At 35.5% G+C, this 15,000-nt stretch overlaps 1 protein-coding gene across 2 annotated transcripts in view; it reads right to left on the reverse strand.

The window, feature by feature from the left end:
• Nucleotides 1-15,000, reverse strand: part of ITGAV (integrin subunit alpha V) — an 81,072-nt gene that overhangs the window by 16,090 nt on the left and 49,982 nt on the right. For both annotated transcript variants that reach the window (XM_019626135.1, XM_019626134.1), the window contains exons 13-18: nt 12,899-13,090; nt 10,172-10,217; nt 8,665-8,772; nt 7,393-7,451; nt 5,695-5,849; nt 1,287-1,424 (exon numbers count right to left, since the gene is read on the reverse strand). In XM_019626135.1, the coding sequence (XP_019481680.1) occupies nt 1,287-1,424; nt 5,695-5,849; nt 7,393-7,451; nt 8,665-8,772; nt 10,172-10,217; nt 12,899-13,090 (698 nt within the window). The remainder of the gene's footprint in view (nt 1-1,286; nt 1,425-5,694; nt 5,850-7,392; nt 7,452-8,664; nt 8,773-10,171; nt 10,218-12,898; nt 13,091-15,000) is intronic.

Raw genomic sequence — 15,000 nt, forward strand, 5'->3', positions numbered from 1 at the left:
GACAAGCTAATGGTTGGGAGTTTTGACAGTGATGAGGAGTTGTATGAATTTTATGATGAATAAAACTTGAGCTCAATAACTTTATGTAATACATTTTTTTTCAAATTTCAGGCCCCAAAATTAAGGTGCATCTTATACATGGGAGTATCTTATACATGGGGAATACAGTAATATTTCCCTCAAAGAGTTTCAAAAGTTAGCCTACTTACTTGATTGGCTGGCTTTAAAAACTGCATTGGTATTAAAGAGTTTGGTGATCTCAGCAGGTTAATAAAAAATAATGTTAATACTAATAAATTATTTCCAAAAAATTCTAAAACTATAAAGAGAAATTATAATCTCTATATCAAAACACATAATGTAAGAGGACAAGTAACAACTTTTTTTAAAGTATAAAATGAATGACAGGCTCTAAGAGGCTCAGATGTTCATTATTAAATTATTAATGAACATAATATTGTAGATCCACTAAAAAAATACATATATAAAGAATATGAACTAACACAGAGCTAAGTTTATAAGTTTTATATTAATGGGTGTAGAAAGTGGGACATATATTATGATTATTCATGTGCAAAACAAAATATAAAATAAGTTGTTAAAATTACAAAGACTTTAAAATATGCTTTCATTTGCCTTATACTATTACCATATACAGTCTTCTCATATTACAAAAAAAGTGTTTATGAGATCATAGAAAGTTAGACAAAAAAATAACCTAAATTAGGGTAAAACATTCTATAAGAGAAGAAATATTAATCTAAAAATATGAACATGTAATAAAAAAAGAAGTGGAAGAAACAGGAAATACAATCATAATATTTGAATATGGGTTTTACATAGGATTTTCTAAAAATATAGACTTTATAAAATTTTATATTGCTTTATTTGGTTTTATAAAAAATGATTTGTGTTATAAATATGCATATATGTGTATATATGCTATTTTTATAATTAAAATGTAAATCAAAGATAACATAGATATAAAACTTGTTTAGCAAAATACTAAGACACTATATAAATGAGTTGGTGTTTTGTTGTTTTCCTTGACTTATTTAACTGTTTTATGTACATGAAATGTGACCTGTCTTTCTCTCCATATCACTAAGTTCTGAGTGGCTTTAAATAACTCTGACCTGAAAATCCAGATTCCTTCCCGTCTGACTCCTTTGACAAAAAACCCAATAGTATAAAAGCAATCCCTTATGACATTCTAAAATATGAATTCAAAGACCATGAGAAAGATTCAAGTATAAAATTAGTGATAAACTGAGGAAGAACAGTACCTGTCGACTAATGTTGGCAGGAGTGAACTGGTTAAGGATGGGTTGCAAGCCTGTTTCATCAGCAGCTGTTCTATAATCCAACCGATACTCCATAAAAATAGTAATTGGGGTGAGTTTATCTCTAAATTCAGATTCATCCTAGAAATGGAAATGCATCGAATTAGTGACAACATCAACCTAAGACACCAAATTATCTGGAGAAATCCCTAAGTGCACAATACAAAGCCAGCTGTATTCATTTCTTGATCCAATTCTACTAAAGCTCTCTGAAAAACTACGCTTATAAGAAGAGAGTATCCAAAAAGCAGCTTATCATTATTCAGTAACAACCCTTAATCATTTTTTGTTATATAATAAAATACTTGATTCACATAAAAATATATAAGGCATACTAATAAATTTAGCACTCAAATGCACACCCATTGTAACAAACATTACGGATATAGCTTAAGCTACCCATGTGCTCCTCTCTCTTTTCACCCGTCTGCCTTCCTTCTCTGAGGTAACCACTATCCTGAATTTTAAGTTCACCATTTTCTTGCTTGCTTTCAGTAGTTTTCTTATAGTGTATATGTCCCTAAACAATATGTCGTTTAGTTTGCTTTTCCTGTTTGTTTATTTAAAAAGGAGATCGTACGAGTATATATTCTTCTATGATTTGCTTTCTGTTCAACATTCTTAAGATTCATCCATGCTGCTACATGTGGCTGGGGTTAATTTTTACTGGTAATATTTCATCATATAATAAATCCACAATTTATTTACCCATTCTATCAGTTTATTTGGATTGTTTTGGGCTTTTTGTTTTTGCTATTACACAAAAAAAGTGTAATGATTATTCTTCTATACAGTGGCAAGTAGGTTGTCATCTCTGTACTACCGTATTATCTTCCAAAGTCTTCATAACGATTTACACTGCCATCAGCAATGTGTAAGAATTCTCATTAATCCACATCTCCACCAACTGACAGGTACTGGCCAATTTTGTTTGAATGTCAGATAGTATTTCTTCAGTTATAACTTGAGGTATTTGTCCTGTTTGTTTAAATCATGAAGCATTTAATCAAAAGCTTTTTCTACACTTAAATGGTCATGCTTTGTCTTTTCCCTTTAGTCTATTCATGTGTTTAAGTCCCTTTTACATTTTCAATGTTAACCCACCCTAGGAAAAATCTAAGTTGCTCTATTTGCTTTACAAACTGCCAGAATTTAGTTTGTTTATACTTGGTTTAGTAATTTTACATTTATGACTTTGTGTAAGACTGACATGAAATTCTTCTTACTTGTACTATCCTTGACTAGTCTGGGTTTCAATTATACCAGCTCATAGAAGGAGTTGAAAATATTTTCTGTTTTTCTATTCTTTCAAAGAGTGTAATACTGAAATGTCTCATTCTTGATGGTTTGGTAGATATTGCCTATAAAACCATCTGGGCCTTGTGTTTCCTTTGTGAAAAGATTTTTAACTAACAATTCAATTTTTTAAATAATTTATATAAATAGATTATTCAGGTTTTCGCTTTCTTTTTATGTCAGTTCTGTTTTTCTAAGAATTTTCCTGTTTTGTTTTGTGTTTTAAATATTTTATAGGGGAATTGGGGAAGAGAACAGTGCTGGGGAATCAGAGAAAAGGAACAGACAAGTTGCTGTCCTTTTGTTCTTCAGTCTAGTTGTGGAGGACGTCACTTCACTGGCCCATGTTGGTATTATCTTTGTGCTCTTCCCGGGTGAGGCAGTCACTTGCAGGCCATTGGATGGCAGCCCACAGCGCCTCGCAGCAGCTCACAAAAGCGCACGCCAGTTGCCAGCCAGCTCTACTGCAGCCTACACTGCTGCCAGTGACCCACGGCAGCCCAGCTCCAGGTCGAGCTGTTGTTCACCATCTTAGCTGTAGAGGGCAGTGTCACTGGCCCTCATGTGGGATCTGAAATGGGGCCCCGCTGCTCAGAGCTGGCATCCCAAGCCAACTCCCAACCAACGTGCCACTCGGCCGGCAGTAATTTCCCTGCTTTGCCTAAGTCTCCCTATGTCTTAGCACAAGGTTATTTCTAATATTCTATTGTTTTATCCCTCTTGTATCTGTAGCTTTCACTGCCTAATTTTGTAGTTTTTTTCCCTTCATTTTTTCTTACTCTTACATTAAAGTTAAATAGCATTTAAGGCTATACATTTACTCTTACATCCTGCTTCTGTGACATCCCACACATTTTGATGTGTAATACTTTTATTAAAATTCACTTCTAGGTAAATTTCCATTAGATTTTTTTAAAGATTTTTATTAAAGTATAGCTAACATACAATATTATATTAGTTTCAGGTGTGCACCATAGTTATTCAACATTTATATACCTAAAAAAGTGATCACCATGGAAAGTCCACCAACCATGACACTGTACCATGCTATCATAATATTATTGACAATATTCCCTATTCTGTACATTACACCCCCATGACTTATTTGTTTTATACCTGGAAATCTGAACCTCTTATTCCCCTTCACCTTTTCCTCCCTTTTTTAATTTTTCAATTACAGTTAACATTCAATAATATTTTGTATTAATTTCAGATGTACAGCATAGTGGTTAGACATTTGTATAATTTAAGAAGTGATCCCCCTGACTAGTCTAGTACTCACCCAGCACCATACATAGTTATTACCATATTATTGACTATATTCCCTATGCTTTACTTTATATGCCCATGACTATTTTGTAACTACCAATTTGTAATTCTCAATCTCTTCACCTTTATCAACTGGCCCCCTAATCTCCCTCCCATTTGGCAATCTTCAGCTTATTCCTTGCATCTATGAATCTGTTTCTGTTTTGTTTGTTCGTTTATTTTGTTCTTTGGATTCCACATATAAGTGAGATCATATGGTATTTGTCTTTCTCTGACTTATTTCACTTAGCATAATACCTTCCAGGTCTATCCATATAGTCACAACATTATGAATTGTTTTTGATCCGTAAGTTATTTAAAATCACAATTCCTAATTCCCAATTTATTTTTGTTATTGATTACTAAAAATTGCACAAATATCTATTTTCTATGATTCCAATTTTTAAAAAATTTGTTGAGACTTCCTTTATGACCTCCATATGGTCAAAATTTTTTTTTTTTTTAAGATTTTTTTGGGGAATTGGGGGATGGGAACAGTGCTGGGGAATTGGGGGAAGGGGAACAGACAAGTTGCTGTCCTTTTGTTCTTCAGTCTAGTTGTGGAGGGCATTGCTTCACTGGCCCAAGTTGGCACCATCATTGCACCCCTCCTGGGCAAGGCAGATCAGTCGCCGGCTTTTGGATGGCCGCTCACTTCGGCTGCTGGCCGCTCACACTGGCTGCTGGCTACACACAGTAGCCCGTGGCAACACACTGCCACAGGGGCTGCAGCCTATGCCATCGCCGGTGACTCACAGCAGGCCAGCTCCAGGTTGAGCTGTTGTTCAGCATCTTAGCTGTGGAGGGCAGTGTCACTGGCCCTCATATGTGGGATCCGAACCGGGGCCCTCTGGCGTCCCAAGCCAGCTCTTAACCATCACGCCACTCGGCCGGCCCCATATGGTCAATTTTTATATTCTCTAATTGTCGGGTGCTGAGTTCTATATAGGTCTGTTAAATCGAGCTTGTTAATTAAGTTGCATCTTCTAAATCTTTACTGACGTTTTTGCCTTCTTTTTAAAAATTTAATCGTTTATTTCGTTAAACATTTTATACAAATTTATATTCCGTAACTGATAATTCCAACATCTCAAGCCTTTGAGGTCTAATACCTGTTTGTTATTTTTTCTAACAGCTTGTGTTTAGTGCTTTTTTTTTTTTAATGGATTCATATTTGATTGAACTTAACCTGTAGAAATCATGGGGTCCATACGAGATTGTTATAGAGACGCTCTGCGTTTGTGCTTGCTGGAGTCGGTGCACTTTTGTCCTGGAAACATGTTAGCCTCATGCAAGTGTCATGCAGAAGGCTCAGACCCCTGGCCCTAGGCGGGAATAAAGCCCTGTGCTGGCATCTGCAATTACCACTCACCCGCTCCCCTGGCTCCATTCCACCCCAGCAGCCCTGGCTCACACAACTGCTTACAGCTCATAGTTCCAGCCAATGAGGTTTTTTTTTTAATGGGTTGTTTATTTGCGGGGCCCTGGGAATTTCTTTTACTGTCTTTGAGAGTCTAGCAGTATCTTAGAAATTCATTTGTCATGATTTATTCAGTAGCATTATCATGTGAAAGGTATTTGGAATAGCCAGTCTACCAGAAGTGCATTTCTCAGGTTTGACATATTAAAAAGCACACTTCCTCAAGTATTCTTCTGTGTTTTCTTTTTTATTTCATACTCAAAATGTATAGAAAGTGACAATCGTTTAGATGAAAAGAAAAAATAATGAGTAAAAAGTATCTCTTACCCGCAGATATGCTATCAGCTCTTCGCATTGCATCTGTCCCCCTTTTGAAATGGTCATATTCTTGGAGTGACCCGGGGACCTGTTATGGAGAAACAGTGCTCGTCGAATTGCTCCTTTTTGCTTGAGTTTATCCAAAAGAAGCTCCACCTGGAAGTCTATACAAACCAAAGGATTTATAACCAACGTAATCTTTATGGACATCTATCTAAATGTCTAGAGTTTTCATGTAAATACAGTATTTAGTCCTTAAGAAGTAATTTGCTTCTAATTCATTAAAAATGTCTATACATTATAGTGAGACCACAACATATTAATTATGAATAAATATTTAATAATTAAATAATTAACCCAAATAGCTCCAAAGTAATGTCATATTAATTCAGACGACAGATAATGATGGTAGTAAAACAACTATAAGATAGAGGAGAAATTTCTTCCTCTAATTGAAGCTGAGAGGAGGATGTACAGAGCATGAAATACATGTAAATTAAGACTTCCACCATTAATGCAAGTAGCAGGACTTTCGCTGATTTTGATGAAGAAATATTTACTATTATACACCCACACCATTCACACTATGATGAACGAACAGTTTGCATCACTCACTACTCCCACTTCTACTGAAGCCACCGTATCAAACTGTCAGATAAACACATGTCCCTCATGAAGCAAGTGACCACACATAAGTCGTTTGGGTCAAGAATCATCTTAAAATGAACATGCAGCCAATAGCCAGAAGCACGGTTGTTAGGATTAGTGCTTCTAGGACTCAGGTCTTTAAGTAGTTTCTTCAAAGGAGGTGAGAGTGCAGATCTTTAAAACCACAGATCTCTTCCCAAGTTTCTCTAAATGTTAACTTCATGTCAAATTTGGATGAAAACCCAGGGTTATTTTGCTTCCAGTTCTCTTCCACTCACTCACATTGCCCTCCATGTTTCTCAAACTCAGTATGCTCTTGCCTCGGGCCTCTTGAAAGTGCCATTTTCTCTGTGCAAAATATTCCTCTAGATGTCCCCTAGCTTCTTCCTTTCCTTCAAGTCTTCACTGCAAAATTTTCTCCCAGTAGCGCCTTGCTAACCCTATGTGAATTTTCATGCACAAACACACCCCCCTCAGATCCAGTCCTCTTCCCCTGCTTTATTATTACTCATTCGCACTTGTCACTGACATACTGACAAATCTTGTCAACAATTACTTAACTCTCCTACCTGGTTCCAAGGACCACATAAATCCTGTTTTGGAAATGAAGAGTTAAGTTAGAGTTTGCTGTGTGGGTTAAATTTAGAGGCCAAAACTTTTTCTCCTTCTTCTCACTGTTTCTAAACCACCTCTACTCCAGAGGTTGCTGGGGACTTCTCCAAGACAAAATATAAACTTCTCAGTAGATGGTCTACTTACAAGCGATACGTATTTCCCCTCAAACTCATTTATTTCACACTGGTAATTGCTTAACTTTCTGAAGATCATATTTACGATTCAGCGGGCTATTTTATTCACAATGTCAATAAATAAATGTATTATTTCTGAATTGGATTAAGAGTTCCTAAACAAAGAAATGATGTTGCAAAATTTTAATTAAATATAAACATTAAATAAAAACACTAATAACAACTATTTGAGAAACTATTCAAACATCCTAAAGCCTTTTTTAAATGCCGTGTATGCTGGGTCATTAGAATTCTTCTATAGAACACTTACTAAGTTTCCTGGGAAGTGTTCCTTTGCCATCTGCCTTTAAGCAGAACCTGACGTTAAAACTGTAGGAAAATAAAAATACACATAAATCCTATAATTCAGTTTAGTCATATTTTGAAATATCACCCAAATCCCATATTTCAAATATATGGTTTACACTGTAAAACTTTATATCTTTCTTCATGTCTTAATATTATTTTTTAAACATGAAACTATACAAAATAATCTAATTCATCCTTCAGTAATTTAAGCACATTTCCTTTCGTAGTACTTCGATGAGGATAAAAAAGAGAAAAAAAATAAAAAAAATTCCTAACTTCCTCTCAAGTTTACAGAACCTGGCAATAAATCTAAATGAGGGAAGTGACAGTCCAGATTTAGAACTTTTTATTAAATGCCTCATTTAATAAAAATCCCCATCAAAGCTTCCTTTAACTGGCAAACTCCTGTAGGACAGTGTTTTTCACAGTTTATTTTTGAAGTAAAATTTTCCCAGATTCCATTCATTCTACTCTTCATCTATAAGTTCTCTGATTTTTCTGTGTGTGCCAGGGACATGAAGAGTGTTTCCCAAAGTGGGTGCTCATAGTGATGTTAATAGCACATGGGTCAAGATTTTTCACTACTGATATAATATTTATTTTGACATGTATGAGAAAGATACTGGTTTTTCCATTTTGTTTTAAAATGTTTTAAAGCAAAACATGAATTAATTTAAAGAAAAAAATCTTAGGAAAATTTTAAAATGCATGTAGACTAAAAATATAGCAAAAATACAATATAGGAAAGAGTAACATAAAAACAATGGAGATTGAGAGACACTGGACTAGAGGAGAATTCAGATATTCAATTTACAAAAATATATTTTACTTTAGAAACTAGTAAAGGAACAAGTAGAAGACCAGTATATACAAACAACATACTATTTTTTATACGAACTATTTTCAGATATTAAATCTGAAAAAGATCCTATCTTTTAAAAATTAAAATGTTCAAGCCTGTTTAGAATTAAATATAAATGAGTTTTAAGACTTTATTACTTTCCTTCTTTATGAATATATTCATTGAGCATGCATCACTTTAAAACAACTTTATACTACTTTTTAGCATATTTCTAAAACCTTCTACAATATTTCTGTAATCCAACCTATGACATAAAAATACAGTATCAACATAGAAACTGCTTTAATATATATTTCAGCCCCCCACCTTCATTTTCAATTATGTTTATAATAATTGAACCAATAATAACTATTATTAAACAAATACTCATACCAGGAAACTTTAAGATCTGTCCCAGGCAGTGAGCAGGTTTTATCGTCCTGATTTAAAATGCTAGGGGACACTTCAAGGCCAGCATTTACGGTGATAACTGGTCTGGCCCTGGTAAAATTAATTTAAAAAAGAAAAAAGAAAGAAAAATATTACTTAAAATGTTAGCTTGATCTAAGCATTTTGGGTTCACATTCACTGCTATATAGTGCAGTGGTTACTAAAGCATTTTTTACAATAGCACAAAAAACAGAAACAGCCTAAACGCAGAATGACCAACTGTCCTAGTTTGTCCAGGACTGTCCTGATTTTCGCATGCAAGTCCCATGGCCTGGCAAATCCCTCAGTTCCAGGCAAAGCAGGACAATTAGCCAGCCTACCTGAATTCAGTCTATTAAAGCAGAATGGTTAAACAAATCGTGGGATATCTACCTAATGCAATGCAATACAGTGGGGGAAACCAGTGCCGTAAACCCATCTGTGTTAATACAATGATCTATACGATATATCCAAGATACGATTTGAGTATGACATGGAAAAATACACAATGTACAAAGGATGTGTGCACACGTGTGCACACACACTCACAATTTTTAACTGCGTAGCATATTTCTGGTAGGATATACTAATAAACTAGTAGTCAGTAGTGTGAGAAGTCTATTTTTTTATTGAATGGACTTTTTATGTTATTTGAATTTTTACTGCACGTATGTATTACTTCCTTAATAGCAATTGAAACAATAAATTAAAACAAATCGTTTTACAAAGTTCAGAGGCACAGGTTTACAGGTTTAAACTCGGGACAAAAATACTGTAGGCTCAGGCCAGTGAGCCTGTCTCAATCATGATAAATCCTAGCATCTGTATTGACATACGTACGCTGCCTCCCTAAGGGCCCCAAGTAAGCTGCCCCACCACAAACTCCATTACATGGCACCAATGTTAGTTCTCCTACCATGGATGAACATGGCCCACAGAAGAGTAAACCTCTTAATCTACTTGGAATGCCAGATGATGATGATAGTCTAAGGCATGACTAATTGATGAAATACAGAGAATAACTGGGAATGTTAGAAAGCTGGGAAATACAGATATGTGCATTTACACACTGTTCTAATAAAAATATTTATTTTGGAAGTCATTACATACTATCTTTGTGGTCACAGAAAGCTGTGGCACAAACGCCAAGTTAATTTCTTGCCTCTCAGAGGAAAATGTAAACTCTTATAATTTTTAAGGAGATTTAAAATGCAAGAGAATATCCTGGACAAAATTTAAAGGGCAAAGAGGCAAAATTCTAAATGATTTTTAAAATAAAAAAATCGACAGTTTTCTCTACTTTGATAACTCCTTGAATAAACAATACTTATCTGACACAATTCTTAAATAGAAAGAACAAATTTTATTACTTCCAGAAAATTAAGCTGAAATTCAAACACTGATACTTAACTATAAAACTTTCAAATAATGTAAAATACTCTTACATTACAGGATATGGAAACAAGCTCACCTGTACAACACAGCTCTATCTACACCAAACGCTCCTACAATTAAGTCTTAAAAGAGAGTAAAAAAAAAAAAATGTTAATAATAACAGTGGTTTTTTAAAATTCACATACCATTCTATAAAACTTTCAACACATAAGATAAAGATTTAGACATAGTCTCAAAACTATTTTTCGTTAAGTGGCTGTAACATAACGTCTAAAAGGCTAAAATATGAACACTCTAAGCAAGCTATCATCAATGGCAAACTCGCATCATAAAACTAGTCTTTCGTTCAGGTAGACAAGAATCTTTCTAAGAGGTACTTCACAAAAATCAGGAAGTATACCCCCCAAACACACATAACCACAAAGGAAAAAGCTTTATACATGCCTGTGGATTACTTTTTTCATTTTATTTAAAAAAACAAAAAAACAAACCAGGGCCGGCCAAGTGGCTCAGCTGGTTAAGAGTTAGCTTAAGAGTGCGAGCTCTGAGCATCAAGGCAGCCAGTTCAATTCCCACATGGGCCAGTGATGCTGCACCTGAGCTGAGCTGCTGCTGAGCTGCCAACAGGTGGCAGGATGGCTCAGCTGGTGAGAGCACGTGCTCCTAACAACAAGACTGCCTGTTCAATGGTGGGTTATGCCTGTCCGCAACTAAGGCTGAACTCGGCACCTTGAGCCAAGCTGCCACCTGGATGGCTCAGTGGATACAGCATACGCTTTTAACAATAAGGCTGCTGGTTCGACTCCCACATGGGATGGTGGCTACACCCACCCGCAACTAAGATTGTAACACAGCAACTTGGCTGGTCTCACTTCCCAATTCCCCAACACTGCTCCCTTCCCCCAATTCCCCAATTAAAAAAAAAAAAAAACCAAAAAGCACATTACATGTACTTAGAATGATAGCAAACAGTGTTCAAATCAACAAAAACAGAATGTATTAGTTTTTATATGTAACTAGCAAAACTGGTTCAAAATCAGAAAAAAAAAAAAATCAAGAGCTCTACCTCGCAGTATACTCAAGCTAAATTTGAGTAAACCCTTTTGAGGCAAAAAAGTACATGAAAAAAACACAAAGACAGGTAGATTGGATTACATAAAAATTAAGAACTCCTTAATGCCCAAAAAGCAGTGTGACAAACTGAGAAATATATATGAATTAAGGAGTTATTAGCCTCAATATTTAAGTCACTGCCACAAATTAAAAAAAAATAAAAATGAATGAACAAATGAAGAAAAACCAACATCCCAAAAGAAACAGAGGAAAGAGGAAAAAGGAAATTCACAAAAGTAAATATATGCATGTGCAAATAAACAAAAATGCTTACCCTCAATAATAATAAAAAATTATACATTAAGACAAAAATAAAATTTTCCACCTATCATATAAAGTTATTTGAAAAGAAACAAAAAATGACACCCAGTACGGGCACAAATGTGGGAAAAGGATCAGTCACTTACTACTGGTGAGTGCTTAAAATGTTGCAAAATGTTCTTTTGGAGAGGGTGAGACTATAATTTGACAATGTGTATCAACAGACTAAAAAAAAAAATGCTTATCTTTGACATAACAATTCTAGCATTTTCTCTAAGAAAATAATCAGAGGTATGTCCCAGGATTATATACATGGATATAAATGCCCCAAAACAAGGTTAAATAAGATATGACACAGCCATTTGATAAAAGAGGAAATATATAATTCATATTTTTGAAGAATAATGAATAACATGGGGAAACATTTCTAATACTTTAAGTGAATAAAATATATTAACAGTACATAAAGCATAATTCTATTTTGTTAAAAAATGTATATGAATACACTGGAAAAACAACTAAAAATAAGTTTTGCTGTACTTTCTAAAAGTTCTATAATTATATTTCATTAATAACAAAAAAGTTTTGAAGTAACACTAACATAGATAAGAATTAACTTCATGTCCTATTTCCAAAAGCACTTCAACATACTTGTATATTGAGCTCATATTAACTGTAAAGGTAGTCTAAATTTTCTGCACTAGGTTTCATTTAAAGAATAGACCCATTGTGACCCTAGGTCCATTATAATACTCTAAAGTATATAAGAGCCATAAAAAGACCTCATTTTTTGTACTGGCTCAAACCAGTGGGCACCTGGGTCAATTACCTTTCTCAGTCTCTTTTCTCATCCAGAAAATGGTATAATAATGACCTGAGCTAGATTATATTCTTCACAAGCCTTACTAATTAAATGAAATAATATATTTTTTAAAAACCACAATAGTCTAGTCCACAAAAATGTTAGATTAAAAAAAAGTTATAAGACAGCTGACATTCAAAAACTTAGAATCAGCATTTAGCTTTTGTTTATAGCTTCTATGGTATTTTTCTCTGACATTTCATTACAGACTTCAAGATAATAAACCTCACAGTATGTGGGCTGGCCAAGTGGCTCAGTTGGTTAAGAGCTTGCTCAAGAGTTTGAGCTCTGAGCAACAGCAGTTCAATTCCCGGCCCGAGCTGAGCTGCCAACAGGTGGCAGGATGGCTCAGCTTAAAAAAAGTTCAGAGTATGTGTTTTATACTGGAAGCTCCCAGGAAATAGAGCTGTGTTTACTTCATATCCCTTAAACAACAGTAGAGGCTTGAATATACTTGCAATACCGGATTGAAATAATTTATAACATAAATCAAGAGTGCAGTAACTAATACTAGCTGCTATTAGGACTGAAAACTCTAAGAAGCTCTATGTATTTTTAGGACAGCACCTGGATATCCATTTTTGTCTATATCTGTGGCTCCTTTCATGGAATAGCCGAAGCTTGGCGGCATGCTCTGAGCAGCCCACTTCCCTTCAAGGATTTGAGATGGCATGGCGTTCAAGCCTGTTGATCTTCCATTGAAAATATAAACAATTCCTTTTTTATCTTCACCCCCATATGGAGCAGCAATTGCAATATCTGTAGGGAAAAAGGAGGAGGGGAAGGAGATGGAGAGAATTAAGAAGAGGGAGAAGAAGGGGAAGGCGGAGGAAGGAAGAAGGAAAAGAAAGTATATTTATGTGAAGATTTTAATATTTATGGAACCCATTTACCAAAAGATAAATATTGATTCACACGTTCAGTATCACACACTCTATACAAAAGCAACAATCTAATTCAAGGAAATTCAAATGAAACTGTATGGAAATGACATTAATTTGGAACCAGATATTCTGGGCCTGACCTTGGACAAATCAGTTAACCTTTCTGGACCTCAATCAAATACATCATCTTTAAAGCGGAGAGGAGGGTGACATGTCAAAAGATTCATCTAAGGTTCATTCTAGCTCTCAACAGTCTCGTTAATTTACTTGGGCGTGGTTTCTGGGTTTTTTTTTTTTTAAGTCAATCTGGTTCAGAAACTTGAATGTTATGATTTCATCCTGCTCTTGGTCAACTTATATTGACATAACATAAAAAAAAAGTTTGAAATTCTCTAAAAAGATCCAAAATGAAAAACACCCACTCGTCACTATGACCTTGCCTAACTCTAGAATATTTTACAAATATGTCTACTTCCCCTGATCTGTGCTCGTACCGCCCTAGACAAGCCATTCTCATCCTTTGCCTAAAACAGCCTAAGTGGCTCCCACTTCTACTCCTGACCCTATAATCCATTCTCCTCAAAACTGTCGAATGTTGATATCATGTCACCTTCCTTCTTAAAATCCTTCAATTATTCCCCAAAGCATTAAATGCTGCCTGGTTTGTCCATTCGTTCCTACCTCCTACCACACCACATCTCTACTTCTAACCCTCACTCACTCTTCCTACCAATCCTGGCCTTTTTCTCTTTCTTAAACAGGCAGAGCCAGTTCCTATCTCCGGGTTTGCACTCGCTGTTCTCTTCTGCCTTAACAGCTCTTATTCCAGAGCTTTCCAAGTGTTGTTCCTTCTGTTTGTCCAAATCATTCACCAAATCATCGTCAGAGAGGGCTTCCCTGGCCATGCTATGAGGTAATACACTCTTACCTCTCAACCACACTCGCTATATAGGCACTCTATTGCATTACCGCGCCTTTCTTTGTTTTAAACCCACATGCCTTATTACTCTCTGAATTTCCCCCATTATATGTTTGCTCTCTCCACAAAACATAAGCTTCGTGAGAGGAAGGACATATCCATCTTGCCTGTGACAGTTCCTATGTACCAGCCCTTCTAAATAAACTGACTATTTCCTTAACATACCCAACTGTTTCAACCTCCTCAATGCCACATCCCCTGAGACATCAAAGGCACCTTGATAATTCAACTTTTATATAAGACCATTATATCCAAGAATATCCCTAACACTGCGATGATTACATTCTAGTGTTTACTTGTTTACATAATAGTAGTCCATATTGATGCTAAATTCCTTAAGGACGTGGATGGACTGTAATTTGTTCTGTTATTTTTGGCACCTAGAATTGCAGCAATTACCAACTAAGAATCTGTTATCCTTAAAAAAAAAGTAGAATTTAGATTATGTAACAATCCTTTTCTTATCCCTTTTCAAGTTTCAAAAGCTAAGCATAACTTCTAAATTGACAAATGTATTAAGAAAGTTATTAAAATGTAATTTCCCAACAGATGATGGCTGAGTCGTTTAATAAAAATGATCTTTAGGGGCCGGCCGAGTGGCGTGTTGGTTAAGAGCTGGCTTGGGATGCCAGAGGGCCCCGGTTCAGATCTTACATATGAGGGCCAGTGACACTGCCCTGTACAGCTAAGATGCTGAACAAGAGCTCAACCTGTAGCTGGGCTGCCGTGAGTCGCCGATGACTGTGCAGGCTGCAGCCCTTGCTGCAGTGGGTTTCCATGGGCTACCGTGTGTGGCCAGCAGCCAG

The sequence above is a fragment of the Hipposideros armiger genome, unplaced genomic scaffold (genome assembly GCF_001890085.2).
Source record: "Hipposideros armiger isolate ML-2016 unplaced genomic scaffold, ASM189008v1 scaffold_660, whole genome shotgun sequence".
Taxonomy (NCBI): Eukaryota; Metazoa; Chordata; class Mammalia; order Chiroptera; family Hipposideridae; genus Hipposideros; species Hipposideros armiger.